Genomic DNA, 15,447 nt, shown 5'->3' with positions numbered 1-15,447 from the left:
TGATGTTTCTATTTTCTCCTGGCTGCGCCTAAGCAAGAGCAGCTATGACCCACTCACTGTCTGATAGTGATGGACAGAACACATGAAATAACAGAAATTAGAAAAAGATCACTGGCTGAGTGGCTATGTTGTTTGATTGTTTTGTCAGTCTTGTTCCATACATTGTTGAGCAACGGTGTTTACATCACATCATCCTATGACGTAAACGAGAAAAACAATCGCGGTTGCCATGTCCACACCACCCGCTGAAACCAACCCCAGCCCAAAACCCCACCCTGGACTCCGGTTTCAAAAGACCACGGTTTCAGGTTCCAAAAGCGCGGTTGCTTGTGGACAGAACATAGAACCGGGAACACATGTTCACGGTTTCAAAAATACCCGGGCTCGTGTGGACTAGGCCTGAGAGTGTCCTAATAAATGACTCATGAACAGGACCTTTACCTCCGTGCTGCAGTTCAAACCGTCTTCAAACCCCTTCAGCTCTGTGGTCAAAAGCTGCAGTATGTCTCCCTGTGGTGAAATGAGTTGGTGCAAGTTATGTGCAAGAAGAGAACAGGAAGGTTCAACAGTACAATGCAGATTACTTCCTCATACTGCCTTCATACTTGAAAACTACGCTCTCGCACTGAAATCATCAGAGGGAAAGACAAGGAGTGAAAAACATATCATTATTTTTGTTGTTTTATTTGATGATACTGCAGAGGAAATGGCAGCAGCTGTGTTAATATACACTGTCATCATTGGAGCCATCACAGGTGAGCTCTCCAAGCTTGTTACAGCAAATAAAAGAATGTAATGATCTATATATCTACTGACAAATTTGTGAGTTTTCAAAAAAAACAAAAAAACATTGAAATGTTACTTTTTTTCATGGATTCTCTACCAATTTCACTAATTTGAGCTGTGCTCCTGCTGCACCTCCTCACTAACGTACTTGTGCTTTTCCAATCTATATAGAGACAGAGCACACATATTTTCATGTTTGTTAGCAGTGACGGACTGGCACCAAAAAGAGGCCCTGTCATTTTTGACAGAAAGAGGCCACACATTACACAAACACTAAGGTGTGTATATACAGTATGTAGCAGTGATCATAATAATGATGAGACACGAAAATGCATTGATCTCCAATAGCAGGATTTGTACAAAGACTGGACCATAAATCTTGATCCCAGAGCAAGCAGCCCTATAGGTGAGCTTTTACCCCAGTTCATATTGTGCTGTCAGTTTTTTAGAGTTGGCCGGCCGTAAACAGCTGGCCCCAAACAACATTTTTTATTTTTTTTTGTAATGCAACCACATCAGCACAGCTGCATCTTCACACGGCCACCTGGTCACGTCATTACACAGACACCTCGCAGCGGCCGCATCATTACGCAGCCGTTGTGGTATTTGCCCATATTGCCCTATGGCCAGTCCGTCTGTTTGTTAGTGAGATTCTTTCTTTCAAATCTGCAAGTATTTTTGTGACTTAATTTCACTTACAATTTTTTTTATATTTGAGGACAATTCCAGGCAAATTCAACCTGGGGCTATAATTTCCTAATATTTTAGGTCTAAGAGAATGAATCTGAAGATTTTTCTTTTTAATTGCTCCTGTTATGCAGTAGTTCTGTCTGTCCCTGCATTGCCACAGCAGCGTACGTATAGGAGTGGACAGATCTTAGGCTGTTTAGGCTGTTCACATCCCACAAAACCATTCCCCCCCCCCACAGACAACGTCAGATGGCTATTCGAATCGAACATACACTGAGGGGTTTGTTTACTTAAGCGGATACAGGGCTCTCAAAGCAAAAACAAACAGAGCTGCTGCCCTAAATGCCTAAGTAAATGTACAACATGTATGGTGTGTGTATGTGTGGGGGAGTTTTTAATTTATTGTTTTTTAATTTATTGTCTATTACTGCTGTATTTACTTTTGCACCTGGGATTGCGACCAATTTCGTTGTGCTTGCGCAATGACAACAATAAAGTCTAAGATCCGTCCGCTCCTATTATATGCTGCCGTGGTGATGCAAGGACAGACAGAACTACTGCATAGCAGGAGCTATTAAAAAGAAAATATTTAGATGCATTCTTTTAGACCTAAAATATTAGGAAACCATAGCCCCAGGTTGAATTTGCCTGGAATTGTCCTTTAATAAAATAATATAAGAGGACATTATAACTATGAAATTTACCCTGTCATGGTTTGACGACATAAAAACAAATAACACAACATTTACAGCTCAATCCTCTTCTCTACCATTTGAAAGTGTGTCTGTCTGTTGTTAATGATTAACAGCAGTGCATATTTTAATTTTATGGGAGTGTTTTGTCCCCATGTGAACTTCCGGGAGAGTTTTCTTTGAGAATTGGTGACTGATCTTCTCCTGAGTGGGCAGTAAAAATCACTCAAATATCTCAGACATTTACATGTTTACAGTATCTAGACGTGAGCTTGTTAGTTTCTGTGCTAGTGGAGGTTTCAATACCTTGACACCATGCCAGAAGCCCATTAAAAAGCATCTGGTTGATTAGGGAGCCCTGTTGATAGAAGTTATGACCTGCTCACAATGAGCTCACAAAAGAGTGGTCAATATTTAGGTAGGCTATGTTGTGATACTGAGTTTCCCCTGTGTACAGTTTACAGGTTCCTGTGCATTTAGTACTGTGTGCAGTGTCTCTCCCAGTTTAAAACTCTCACTCATTTGGTGTGTGTTGCAGGGCTGTGGAGTAGCAGCCTGGCCCACTGGGGCTGCCCTCTGAGGGGCTTGCTGGTATTGGAGGTCCCATATTTTAATGAATTACTTCTCATTTCAATAAAGACTTATTTGTACACCTACCTGTCTCTGTGCTGGATACTCTTTTGCCTCTGATACCAGACACGACGGGTTAATAAAGGTGGTGACAGCTTTCTGCTACCTCTAGAGACCTCAAGGCAAAATTAATTACTGTAAATTACCCATGACTTTCTTATCCTTTCTGTGCTATCATTGGTGAATGAACAGATCAGGAGTGAAAAACAAATGATGCTTTTCCCTGTTATAATTGATGAAACTTCAGATGACATGGAACAAGCTGTGATACACATCATAATCCTGAAATGAGCTCTGACCCAGCAGAGTTCTCTCATTGCTGAGGACGAGATACCTCAATACCAATTCACCTTGAAGGAATTCCCTCATATCTAAACATGCTAATTTTTGCTAAGAGATTAATTGATTAGCCTCAAAGGTTAAAGGTCACAGTTACTGCACAGAGCACATTTTGGCCAGAGCTCAAGAATTCATGAGATTATAGTGATGTCCCATCAGACAAAAATGATGAAGTGATGTTAATCTGTATATAATCTGTAGCATAATGAAAACTGTCATGCTAAAGAAACTCACAGAATTTTTTTAATGGAGTTAAACTGTTTAGTAACAACAACAACAACAAAGATATTAAACTCATGATAAAGTGCATGAAACTATAACCAACGTAATTTGGTGGCCCAGTATGAGAGGCCGTAGCCCAGCTCACCCTCTCTCTCACACACAAAGAGAAATCAACAGGAGTAGCCTACATACAGTTTACTGATATCCTCACCCATAACCATGTGACTCACCATCCCCCTCTATAAGACTACATAAACAATATAATAATCCAAACAAACAACACTAAACGACCCCTAACCTTAAAGCAGAAGTAAGCGATCCGGTCGTTTTGGCTAATGCTGCGTTCCAGGCAGGCTTTTGAAACCGTAAATTACAGCTTCAAGTCACAACTTACGACTTTGTAGCGTTCCAGGCAACCCACTCGTGTTTTTCCGACCTGTTTTACCTGTGAAAGTCACTATAACGGCCACTCGTAACTTCTGACCCGTGAACTCGTACCAGATCGAACTGGTACCACTTCACAGGTCGGAAAAACACGAGTTACGAGTTTCCTTGAACGCACCATAACAGTCCTCGTCCCTACGTCGCCACATTCACGGCGTCCCTTGGCTGCACACACAGCCCTGCATGCCGTTCTCTCTCCTCATTGGATGAAAACTGTAGGATACGATTTTTTTTCAAAGGAGGTTAAATCGAAAGCAACTGAACTTAGTTATTTGTCTAGGAAGACGTTTCACCTCTCATCCAAGAGGCTTCATCAGTTCAGTTTGAACTGATGAAGCCTCTTGGATGAGAGGTGAAACGTCTTCCTAGACAAATAACTAAGTTCAGTTGCTTTCGATTTAACCTCCTTTGAAATACTATGACTTGGACAAATGAGAATATGCACCGGCTTACTGTAGGATACGATAAATGTTTTCTCCTCGGCTCAGAGCAGAGCAGAGTGACTGGGAGACCCCGTGTTTCAGTCCAAACACTGTATGTAAGTGATTGCTGTCGGAAGATATAACTATTTAAGACTTATATTAACACAAATATATCACTTACTTCTGCTTTAATATTAACAGAAAAAACACATCATTTATTCACAGCTCCTACACATACAGTATTTCACAAGTGTCATGCAGATACAGAACTGATTGTAGGTGCTATAAGTCTTGACAAACAAACTACAACTGGACTGATTAATAGAGGAATACAATTGTGATGTGGCGATTGTAATTTCACTTGAGAAGAATTTAAAATATCTAAATAAAACTAAAATAAATATTTTAATTATTTTCTGGAAGCAATTTGGATGTTGGTGATTTCAACTAAAGAAGAAAGATGAGATTATATGACCCTTGTTATTTTTCCAGTAGTTTTTATTTTACATGTTGACTTTCTCATCAGTGATTTTGTTACCACTGGATAACATTATGAAGTTTTCATTACAGTCTGTCTTAAACTATATGTGCCTCCTCCAATTATTCTGGACAAGTCAAACTTCTGACTTCTGACACTTCCACGCTGTTGTCATTAATTTGTCATCAGCAGGTTGTGTACTTGATACCTGCATCTTTTCCTTATCTCCTTTTCCTAGTTTGGGAACAGGCATAAATGTGTCTCTTTCTCCTTCTTTTAGGAGTGACTGGTCAGCAAGTGGACGTAGAGCCAAATGTGTATTCTTATCCTGGCCAGACAGTCAACCTGAGCTGTGTCTTGACTGATACAACTGGGATTAACATTATTGCGGTCAGATGATGCCGTTTTCTTTGTTTCAGTTAGGGCTTGATAACTTTTTATACCATCATACTCACACACTCATATCTTAAGATATGAACTTCTAAGTCTGACAGTGCAGCTCACTGATGTTCAGATTGTTTTTGGACTACAACTTTCACATCTGAAGTGAAAATATTTTGGCCATTTAATGAAGATGCAACTTTATACTGTACTTCACAACACAAATTAGGTAATTTTGTAGTGTGATGGGGAAACCAGAGTTGCAGTTGGTTCTTGAACATACCCTTGTGTTCAGGCCAACCCCTTTCTACTGCCTCCTGATTAGACTGAGGGCATTTAAGTCACCTGTGACCTCTTGGCTGTCTCTTTGTCTCTCTCTGGCTGCTGTGTGGGCTTCCTCTGACTCTGAGGTAGGAAATAGAGCCACTAGTTTAAATGTTACTTTAAATCAATTATATGTAGTGACCAGGTTGCAATTGTTTGCCACAGCTCTCCTCTCCCTCTCTCCCCCGGTCTTACTGGTGTCTGCATCTACTAATGAATGAATGGAGGTATGTTGTGAACTGTTGATGCTTGATCTGATGTGGAGTGGTACTAACAAATGAAATTCTGTCCTTTTCTATAGTTCTCCAATGTGGGTACTCATTAGCTGGTACCTGGGTTAGCCGGTGCACCTTTTTATTAAGGTAGGCTTTGTGATTTTGACCTGTAAGCAGACAAATTGAATTGAAATGCATGTTTGGTGTTTAGTTTTATTATAATTTAACTGGCCTTTCTTGAATTTATAGGTCATTGTCAGCTGCTGTTTTGCCTTGCTTTTAGTGTTGCCTTCATTGTTGTTGCCTTTATTGTGATTATTGTTAGTCTGGACCAACTGGTGTTTTTGTTGCTTGTGTTAATGTTTGTTTTGCTTTATTTCTTTTAGTGGCATTAGTCGGCTTATAGCGGAGGCTAGTCACAATAGAGTGGTTCCCTTCACCGTTTGTAGTGTTAAAGCGCACCGGGACACAGTTGCAGTGTGCACCATTTGCAGTGATTTGCCGTGAGCACGCGTGGTGGGTAAGTTGTTGCACCTCTGGAACACATCCTTAGGTAGGCTGCCTCCCTGTAGTTGGCTTCTGTCCACTCCTTTTTGTTAATTTCAGAATAAGTGTCACCAAAATAGTAATTTTAGTGTTTTTATAAAAGAATCCCCTGTTAATAAAATTTGTTATACTTTCCTAATTTGATTCATCTTTTTTGTGCCACTAATCCCCTTCTTTACAGATATCTCCAGTTATTGATTATTTCAATTGAAACAAATAAATTTGGCTTTATTTGGAAACCACGTCTCTGTCTTGTCTTAGTATACGAACTTGTGTTGTCTGTGAAAGTATTGAGATCTTATTCAGAATTCCATAAGATATTTCCTGGGGTGAAACTCCCCAGGTGGCGTTGTTTGGGTCAGGTTCTGGTGGCCTCCAGCCACACATTCACCTCGCCACATTCTGGCGTTGTTGGCAGGATTACTGTAAAAGCAGAGACGTGTGTTTGTTTGTCTTTGTTTTTTTTTGTTCTTTTTTTTTTTTCCTCACCAGTTGGTTCAGTTAGTGTGTAGTCCTCATTGATGACAGTTTTAGTATTTGCATAGTGAGTATATGATAGTGTGTGACAGGCAAAACAGCAGCTGATTCTGTAACGGTCTAGAACTTCAAGCAACAGGCCTTGGCTAACCTCTCCTGCTCTTGTCTCCTTCATCATGGCCGAGCTGGATCAGCTAAGAGACTTGGTGGCCCAATTGCGAGAGGAGAACCGGTTGCTGCGAGATCAGGATGCAGCATCTGGAACCAGTGCTGCATCAAGTGACTCTGCTCCTCCTCCCCAACCCTCTACTGCTCCAGCAGTTGAACGACTGTTTTATGTTCCAAGAGACAGAAAATGTCCAATGTTTAGAGGAAAGACTGGTTTGAGCATCAATGAGTGGGCAGAGGAGGTTCAAGCATGTATTCGTGCCCGTCACTTGTCCAGGACTGATCAAGCACTGTTTATTTATGATCATCTGGAAAGTGAGGCGAGAGAGGAGATAAAATATCGCTCTAGGGAAGAAAGGGAAGATCCAGATCAAATCCTTGCTATGACCGAAAAATTTAGGGAATACCTGCTGGGCCAGAAATGTGTAGTATACACAGATAATAACCCTCTCAGTCACCTTTCAACAGCAAAGTTGGGCGCTGTGGAGCAGCGCTGGGCCTCAGAGCTTGCTAACTTCGACTATGTCCTAAAGTACAAGCCTGGCAAGCGTAACGGCAATGCTGATGCCCTCTCACGGCAGTACTTACCCAGCACGTCCACCACAGATCATCTGGCCCGCAGCACTCCGCTTCCTGAGTCCATGCAGCAAGCCTGTAGAGCAGTGCCTGAGGTAAAGCAAAATGCTGTTTCTGCCTTCCCATGCCACTCTCCCTCTAACTTACGTGCCCTACAGGAAGCAGATGCCACCATACACCACTTCCTGGTGTTCTGGATCAGAAAGAGGGGGCCGGATGCAGGTGAACGACGTCAAATGTCCAAGGAGGCTCTTGCACTGGTCAAACAGTGGGATCGAATTGTAGAGCAAGATGGTGTGCTCCATCGCAAGGTCTCCTCCCCCGATGGTGATGAGATTCTCCAACTGGTCCTGCCCTCGTCCATGAAGAGCCAGGTTTTACATCAACTGCACCATGAGCATGGCCACCAGGGTGTGGAACGAACTGTAAGCTTGGTATGGCAGAGATGTTACTGGCCGGGCATGCACCAAGATGTTAAGCGCTGGTGCCGAGAGTGTGAAAGGTGCCAGATAGCTAAGGACATCCAGCCATCTACCCGTACATACATGGGCCACCTCCTTGCTGCACGACCAAATCAAATTCTGGCGGTGGACTTTACAGTATTGGAGCCATCCAGGAACGGGATGGAGAATGTGCTTGTGATGACTGACGTCTTCTCAAAGTACACCCAGGCTGTCCCCACCAACGATCAACGGGCCTCAACTGTTGCTAAAGTACTGGTAAATGAGTGGTTCTGCAGGTTTGGCGTCCCCAGTCGTATCCATTCTGACCAAGGAAGAAATTTTGAAAGCATATTGGTTCAACAGTTATGCAGTCTCTATGGTATTGAAAAGTCCCATACCACCCCTTACCACCCGGCTGGGAACGGCCAATGCGAACGATTCAATCGCACCCTCCATGACCGTCTACGCACCTTGCCTACAACAAAGAAAAGGGACTGGTCATCCTACCTGCCTCAAGTTGTTTTTTCATACAACACCACAGCACATCAATCTACGGGTGAGTCCCCCTTCTTTTTGATGTTTGGACAAGATCCTCTTTTACCTGTTGACTTCCTCTTAGGAAGGAATCCCACCCCGGCCACAGGCAGTACTCATGATTGGATCCAGGAGCATAAAAGATGTAGATGTAGAAGAGAAGATGTAAAAGATGTTTTTATACCAGAGGGAAAGCTGGTGTACCTCAAGGATGTGGGGCTGAGGGGCCGCCATAAGATTCAAGATGTCTGGAGCTCAGTTGTGTACAGGGTCATGAAGGCCCCTAGACATGGAGGATCTGTGTACACCATTGCTCCAGTAGATGATCTCAGTAAGACAAGGAATGTTAATCGCTCTCTGTTGAAAGACCGTCTTGGACATGCAGATGCAGCTGCAACATCTGTGACCTGTCCCCCAGAAGAGGAATCCCCTGTGGCCTGTCGCTCAGAAGAGGAACCCCCTGTTGAAGACTCGTTTGAAGGTGATCTGTATGTGGTAAGGCCAGAGAGCACCACGACTCATGCACCTGTGAATTTATGTCCCCAGGCAGACACTTCACCCTCAGTTCAACCACAGATTGCTCCTACAACCAATACGACCTCAGAGGGACGGTCGCTGGCTACACACCCACCTTCTCAACCAGAGGACCAACCCGTCATTGATGCTGGTGCAGTAAGGAGGACCAACCGTCCCACAGCTGGGAGACACACAAACGTCCATCGTCTCCCACAGGCAGCGGGCAGCAGGGCAACAAGGGCTACTGCCTCCCATGTACGTGTAGCCGATATGGCCATTTTTAGACCTTGGCAATAAGGTAATCGTTAGGGCCAACGATTAAAAAAAAATGGGGGTGGATTGTGATGGGGAAACCAGAGTTGCAGTTGGTTCTTGAACATACCCTTGTGTTCAGGCCAACCCCTTTCTACTGCCTCCTGATTAGACTGAGGGCATTTAAGTCACCTGTGACCTCTTGGCTGTCTCTTTGTCTCTCTCTGGCTGCTGTGTGGGCTTCCTCTGACTCTGAGGTAGGAAATAGAGCCACTAGTTTAAATGTTACTTTAAATCAATTATATGTAGTGACCAGGTTGCAATTGTTTGCCACAGCTCTCCTCTCCCTCTCTCCCCCGGTCTTACTGGTGTCTGCATCTACTAATGAATGAATGGAGGTATGTTGTGAACTGTTGATGCTTGATCTGATGTGGAGTGGTACTAACAAATGAAATTCTGTCCTTTTCTATAGTTCTCCAATGTGGGTACTCATTAGCTGGTACCTGGGTTAGCCGGTGCACCTTTTTTATTAAGGTAGGCTTTGTGATTTTGACCTGTAAGCAGACAAATTGAATTGAAATGCATGTTTGGTGTTTGGTTTTATTATAATTTAACTGGCCTTTCTTGAATTTATAGGTCATTGTCAGCTGCTGTTTTGCCTTGCTTTTAGTGTTGCCTTCATTGTTGTTGCCTTTATTGTGATTATTGTTAGTCTGGACCAACTGGTGTTTTTGTTGCTTGTGTTAATGTTTGTTTTGCTTTATTTCTTTTAGTGGCATTAGTCGGCTTATAGCGGAGGCTAGTCACAATAGAGTGGTTCCCTTCACCGTTTGTAGTGTTAAAGCGCACCGAGACACAGTTGCAGTGTGCACCATTTGCAGTGATTTGCCGTGAGCACGCGTGGTGGGTAAGTTGTTGCACCTCTGGAACACATCCTTAGGTAGGCTGCCTCCCTGTAGTTGGCTTCTGTCCACTCCTTTTTGTTAATTTCAGAATAAGTGTCACCAAAATAGTAATTTTAGTGTTTTTATAAAAGAATCCCCTGTTAATAAAATTTGTTATACTTTCCTAATTTGATTCATCTTTTTTGTGCCACTAATCCCCTTCTTTACAGATATCTCCAGTTATTGATTATTTCAATTGAAACAAATAAATTTGGCTTTATTTGGAAACCACGTCTCTGTCTTGTCTTAGTATACGAACTTGTGTTGTCTGTGAAAGTATTGAGATCTTATTCAGAATTCCATAAGATATTTCCTGGGGTGAAACTCCCCAGGTGGCGTTGTTTGGGTCAGGTTCTGGTGGCCTCCAGCCACACATTCACCTCGCCACAGTAGCAAAATAAAATATTTGTTAGCTCCTCTCCAGTGATGCTGCCCTACAAAACACTCCAGTGTCACTTATCAACAGCATGATGACTGAGGCCTGTTGTGTTTCTCAGTCACTGAACACATCCTAACCACTGACCCTGAGTCTGCTCCACTACAGGTCTCATGGAGATATGACCTAAAGGACGGGGGGAGGACCAGCATTGCTTCATTTGTCCCAAACAATGACCCCAATTACCCTCTGTCACCAGTGAAGGACAGAGTCAGCTTCTCACCCAGTCCTCCAGACCTGAACAGTCCTTCCATCCAGATTAGTGAGGTTAAGAAAACTGATGAGGGGAACTACATCTGCTCCATTGCTGCCATCCCAGGTGGCAACAGAGAGGGCACCACTAACCTGGAAATATTGGGTAAGTCACTAACATAATCTACATTAAGTGTTCAACTGAGACACTGGTCACCACCATGTTGTTGTTGTTGTTCTTCTTCTTCTAACAACATAATCTACATTACTGTAATAAAGTGTTCAACTGAGACACTGGTCACTACTGTGTGCTACTACTGTATATTCTTGCTACCCAACAGTGCAAGCATATATCTGTGGATATATGATAATTGTTACGTTCCTTTCAAGGAAACTGTAACACAACAACCTATGAATAAATTGTGATTTTATTTACATCAGAATTAACAGAGCTTTCTCGAGAGAGAGAGAGAGAGAGAGAGAGAGAGAGAGAGAGAGAGAGAGAGAGAGAGAGAGAGAGAGAGAGAGAGAGAGAGAGAGAGAGAGAGAGAGAGAGAGAGAGAGAGAGAGAGCGAGCTCAAAAAACAGCAATATAACAAACAGCAACTGACAATAATTGACAAACCTCAACATCAAGAATTGACCATACAAAACAGTGATGTATGGACCACTCATTTTAAAACACTGTATCACACTGTTCAAATTAATGCAAACACAGAACAAGCTCAAAAAACAGCAATATAACAAACAGCAACTGACAATAATTGACAAACCTCAACATCAAGAATTGACCATACAAAACAGTGATGTATGGACCACTCATTTTAAAACACTGTATCACACTGTTCAAATTAATGCAAACACAGAACAATCTCAAATTCACGAGACGCTAACTAAATTAGAACTAGCTATAAAAAATTATCAGAATCCATTAGACTCACCCATTACTGAGCAGGAACTCCTAAAGAAACTGCAGACCCTCAAATCTAAAAAAGCTTGTGGGCCTGATGGCATCCTGAATGAGATGCTAAAACACATGGACAAAAAATTCCAACTGACCATATTAAAACTGTTCAATTTGGTTCTGAGTGTAGGTTTTTTTCCTGAGATCTGGAATCTCGGACTTATAACCCCAATATATAAACATGGAGATAAATTTGACCCTAATAATTACCGAGGCATCTGTGTGAACAGTAATCTGGGGAAGGTTTTCTGTAATATTATGAACACCAGACTTATGAACTTCCTTACCAAACACAATGTCTTGAACAAAAGTCAAATTGGATTTATACCAAAACAACGCACAACCGATCATATTTATACCCTACATACCCTAATTGATAAACATGTAAACCAAAATAAAACCAAAATGTATGCCTGTTTTATTGACTTCCAAAAAGCTTTTGATTCTATTTGGCATGTTGGATTGTTGTATAAAATGCTTGAGAGTGGCATAGGGGGTAAAACATATGATATCATTAAATCAATGTATTCTGGCAATATGTGCAGTGTAAAAATTGGTAACATGAGGACAGAATATTTTACCCAAGGTCGAGGCGTCCGTCAGGGCTGCAACCTCAGCCCTGCACTCTTCAATATCTATATTAATGAATTGGCAACCACCCTAGAAAAGTCCTCTGTACCTGGTGTAAGTCTCCACAATCAGGAGATAAAATGTCTTCTCTTTGCAGATGACCTGGTTCTGCTGTCCCCGACAGCACAGGGTCTACAGCATAGCCTGGATCTGTTAGAGCATTACTGTCAGACCTGGGCCCTGACAGTAAACCTCAAAAAGACAAAAGCAATGATATTTCAAAAAAGATACAGATCCCAGGATATTCTACATAAATTCTCAATTGGCACACAACAGGTAGAATACTGCACACACTACACCTATTTAGGAATAAAAATAAGTTATACTGGAAATTTGAATGAGGCAGTTCATGAGCTGAGAGAGAAAGCACGCCGGGCTTTCTATGCCATAAAGAAAAATATACAAACCGAAATACCAACACGAATCTGGCTAAAATTAATTGAATGTGTTATTGAACCGATTGCACTCTATGGCAGTGAGGTGTGGGGTCCACTTACAAAACACAACTTTACTCAGTGGGATAAACACCCCATTGAGACCCTGCATGCAGAGCTGTGTAAAATCCTTCTGCATGTCTAGAGGAAGGCGACAAACAATGCATGCAGGGCAGAATTAGGCAAATACCCACTAATAATAAAAATTCAAAAAAGAGCAATTAACTTTTGGACACATCTAAAACTAAGTGACCCCCTCTCGTATCATTTCCAAGCCCTGCAATGCCAAGACATGAGCAGTAGAAACCCCCTTACCCAACTGGTCCTGAGGCTGAGATCACAAACCTGCCCCACTGGCTCAGCCCAGGAACACAACACCTCACCAATCAGACCCAACCAGATTACTAAACAGCTAAAACAAGACTACATCACCTACTGGCAAACACAAACAAAAACACAGAGCAAAATGCAGTGCTATTTGGCCCTAAATCGACAGTACACCACAGCAGATTATTTGAGCATGGTGACTGATCAGCAACTAAAACGAACCCTGACAAAGTACAGACTGAGTGAACACAGCCTTGCTATTGAAACAGGGAGGCACAGGAAAACCTGGCTCCCTGCAGAGCAGAGGCTGTGCTGTCACTGCAGCCTTAACCAACCAGAAACAGAACTACACTTCCTCACCAAATGTGAAAAATATATAAATATTAGAGAAACATATTTCCTAAAATTTGAATCTATAACAAAAGGTTTTTTAAAACTATCAGATGAAGAAAAACTTCCCATCCTGCTAGGGGAAGAACCAAAGAATAATAAACTAGCAGCAGTCTATGTCTCTGCCTGTCATAGACTGAGGGACAGGAAGAGACACTCGTCAGCTGACACAAATGTTGTTGTTTGATGTTTTGTTTATTGTACTTACAATGATTATACGTCTTTCTTCAGTAATGACAACACTATACTGTAAATGTTGTTTTCCTTAATTGTCATGATTATTATTATTTTTCTTTAATTCCAAACGCTTGCTTTGGCAATATATACAATGTATGTCATGCCAATAAAGCCAATTGAATTGAGAGAGAGCGAGCCTAAACCCCCACCACAGACCTCTCCTGAGCCTAAGCAGTCTAAATACAATAATAATGCAGGTGCTGATTCTGATTACAGTTTAACAGGCAAGACAGGCTGTTGAAAGGTGGCTCTTGATCCAGTTTGGCCAGCCTGAATAGATAGGTGGCATCAGTGGACAGTGTGGGGGACGCCACATGATGGCACCCAATCCACTTGTTACTGTCACACCACACAATTAAGAATAAAAGTTTAAAGGTTCTGGAACTTGGATTGGTTGGGAACCACGTTGAGTTAAAATAACAAGACACAGGGTTGAAGTAAAAAGGGAGAACACCATTTATTTACAATAAAGTGTGCATTTCTGGTGGGCTGGGTTTAAGATGATTGCAGCATAGCCTTCAATCAGGGGGTAGCGGGGCAATATAAGAAGACACAGCTCATTGACACAGTTCATTGAATTCAGCTGTCACTGCACACTCGTCATGATGCATTCAGGTGCTGACACTGTAGGACATCCACCATGTACATTACCACATGAAGACAGGAAGAGAGGGAGAGAGACAGAGAGACACAGGGCAGGCAGACCTCTCACTCTGACCTCTTGACCCAGAGTGGAACTTAACAATCTATTATCAAATCTAAAATGGCACAGTCCCCGCACAGGAGTTGTCTTGTGTCCACATTGTCCCATCAAGATCTGTTTTCCATTAGCTCCGTCCCCATACAAACACATTTAACTTTTTAATTCTCTAATATTCTCATTGGAATTAACTCTTCTAAAGTCTGACCTTGTACTAAAATCAGTGATCCACTCATAACAATAATTAGACCTGAGTATTGATTGCTTTAAACTGGAAATGACAGAATAACACAGTTGACAATCAAACACACTGGACACACTGAATGATTTGGAGCAGGAAGTTGACTTTCACAAGGACAAACTGTTGACTCTGTCAACTCATTAACTTGGTTAGTTTGTTCCTGATTCCATATTTCTCTCACTAAATTCTCTATCTTTTGTCCAACAGAGATAATAGTGGACGCCTCTGTCACACCATCAATAAACCTGCCAGAAGAGGGAAACTCAGTTAACTTAACCTGTGAGGCTGCTGGTTCTGTCTTCACCAGGAAGTGGATGAAGAATGGCGCAGACCTGACTGAGAGTGACAACATGGTGTTTTACAACGAGAGCAGAGTGTTGTCTTTTCTGTCTCTAAAGAAAACAGACAGTGGAAGTTATTCATGTATCCTCAGCAACCCCCTTAGCAGTGATGAAGCTAAATACAACATGGTCGTTATCTGTAAGTAACTTTGTCGCTGTACATTTAAGGTAACCCTAATCCAGGTGGAGTAAAATACCTAATACCTAAACTCTCTCTCTCTCTCTCTCTCTCTCTCTCTCTCTCTCTCTCTCTCTCTCTCTCTCTCTCTCTCTCTCTCTCTCTCTCTCTCTCTCTCTCTCTCTCACTCTCTCTCAATTCAATTTCAATTTCACAAGCTTTATTGGCATGACTGTCATTACAATATTGCCAAAGCATTACAAAAATGGTAAAATAAACATACAATATAAATAAATAAACAGATAATATAATAATACAGATGATACTAATGAACAAACAGTGTAGATATCATTTAGCA

At 41.9% G+C, this 15,447-nt stretch overlaps 1 protein-coding gene across 1 annotated transcript in view; it reads left to right on the top strand.

The window, feature by feature from the left end:
• Positions 1–653: 653 nt before the first annotated feature.
• LOC310999130 (cell adhesion molecule CEACAM6-like) overlaps positions 654–15,447 on the top strand; it is a gene marked incomplete at its 3' end in the record, with an annotated part of 36,324 nt that continues 21,530 nt past the window's right edge. Inside the window, exons 1-4 of the mRNA XM_083989453.1 lie at positions 654–755; positions 4,984–5,093; positions 10,624–10,873; positions 14,838–15,110. Coding sequence (XP_083845579.1) covers positions 707–755; positions 4,984–5,093; positions 10,624–10,873; positions 14,838–15,110 — 682 coding nt within the window. The 5' untranslated portion in view covers positions 654–706. The remainder of the gene's footprint in view (positions 756–4,983; positions 5,094–10,623; positions 10,874–14,837; positions 15,111–15,447) is intronic.

This window comes from Trachurus trachurus (genome assembly GCF_905171665.1).
Source record: "Trachurus trachurus genome assembly, chromosome: 16".
NCBI lineage: Eukaryota > Metazoa > Chordata > Actinopteri > Carangiformes > Carangidae > Trachurus > Trachurus trachurus.
Note: the sequence above shows the minus strand (reverse complement) of the source record. Positions and strands in the feature narration are given on the sequence as shown.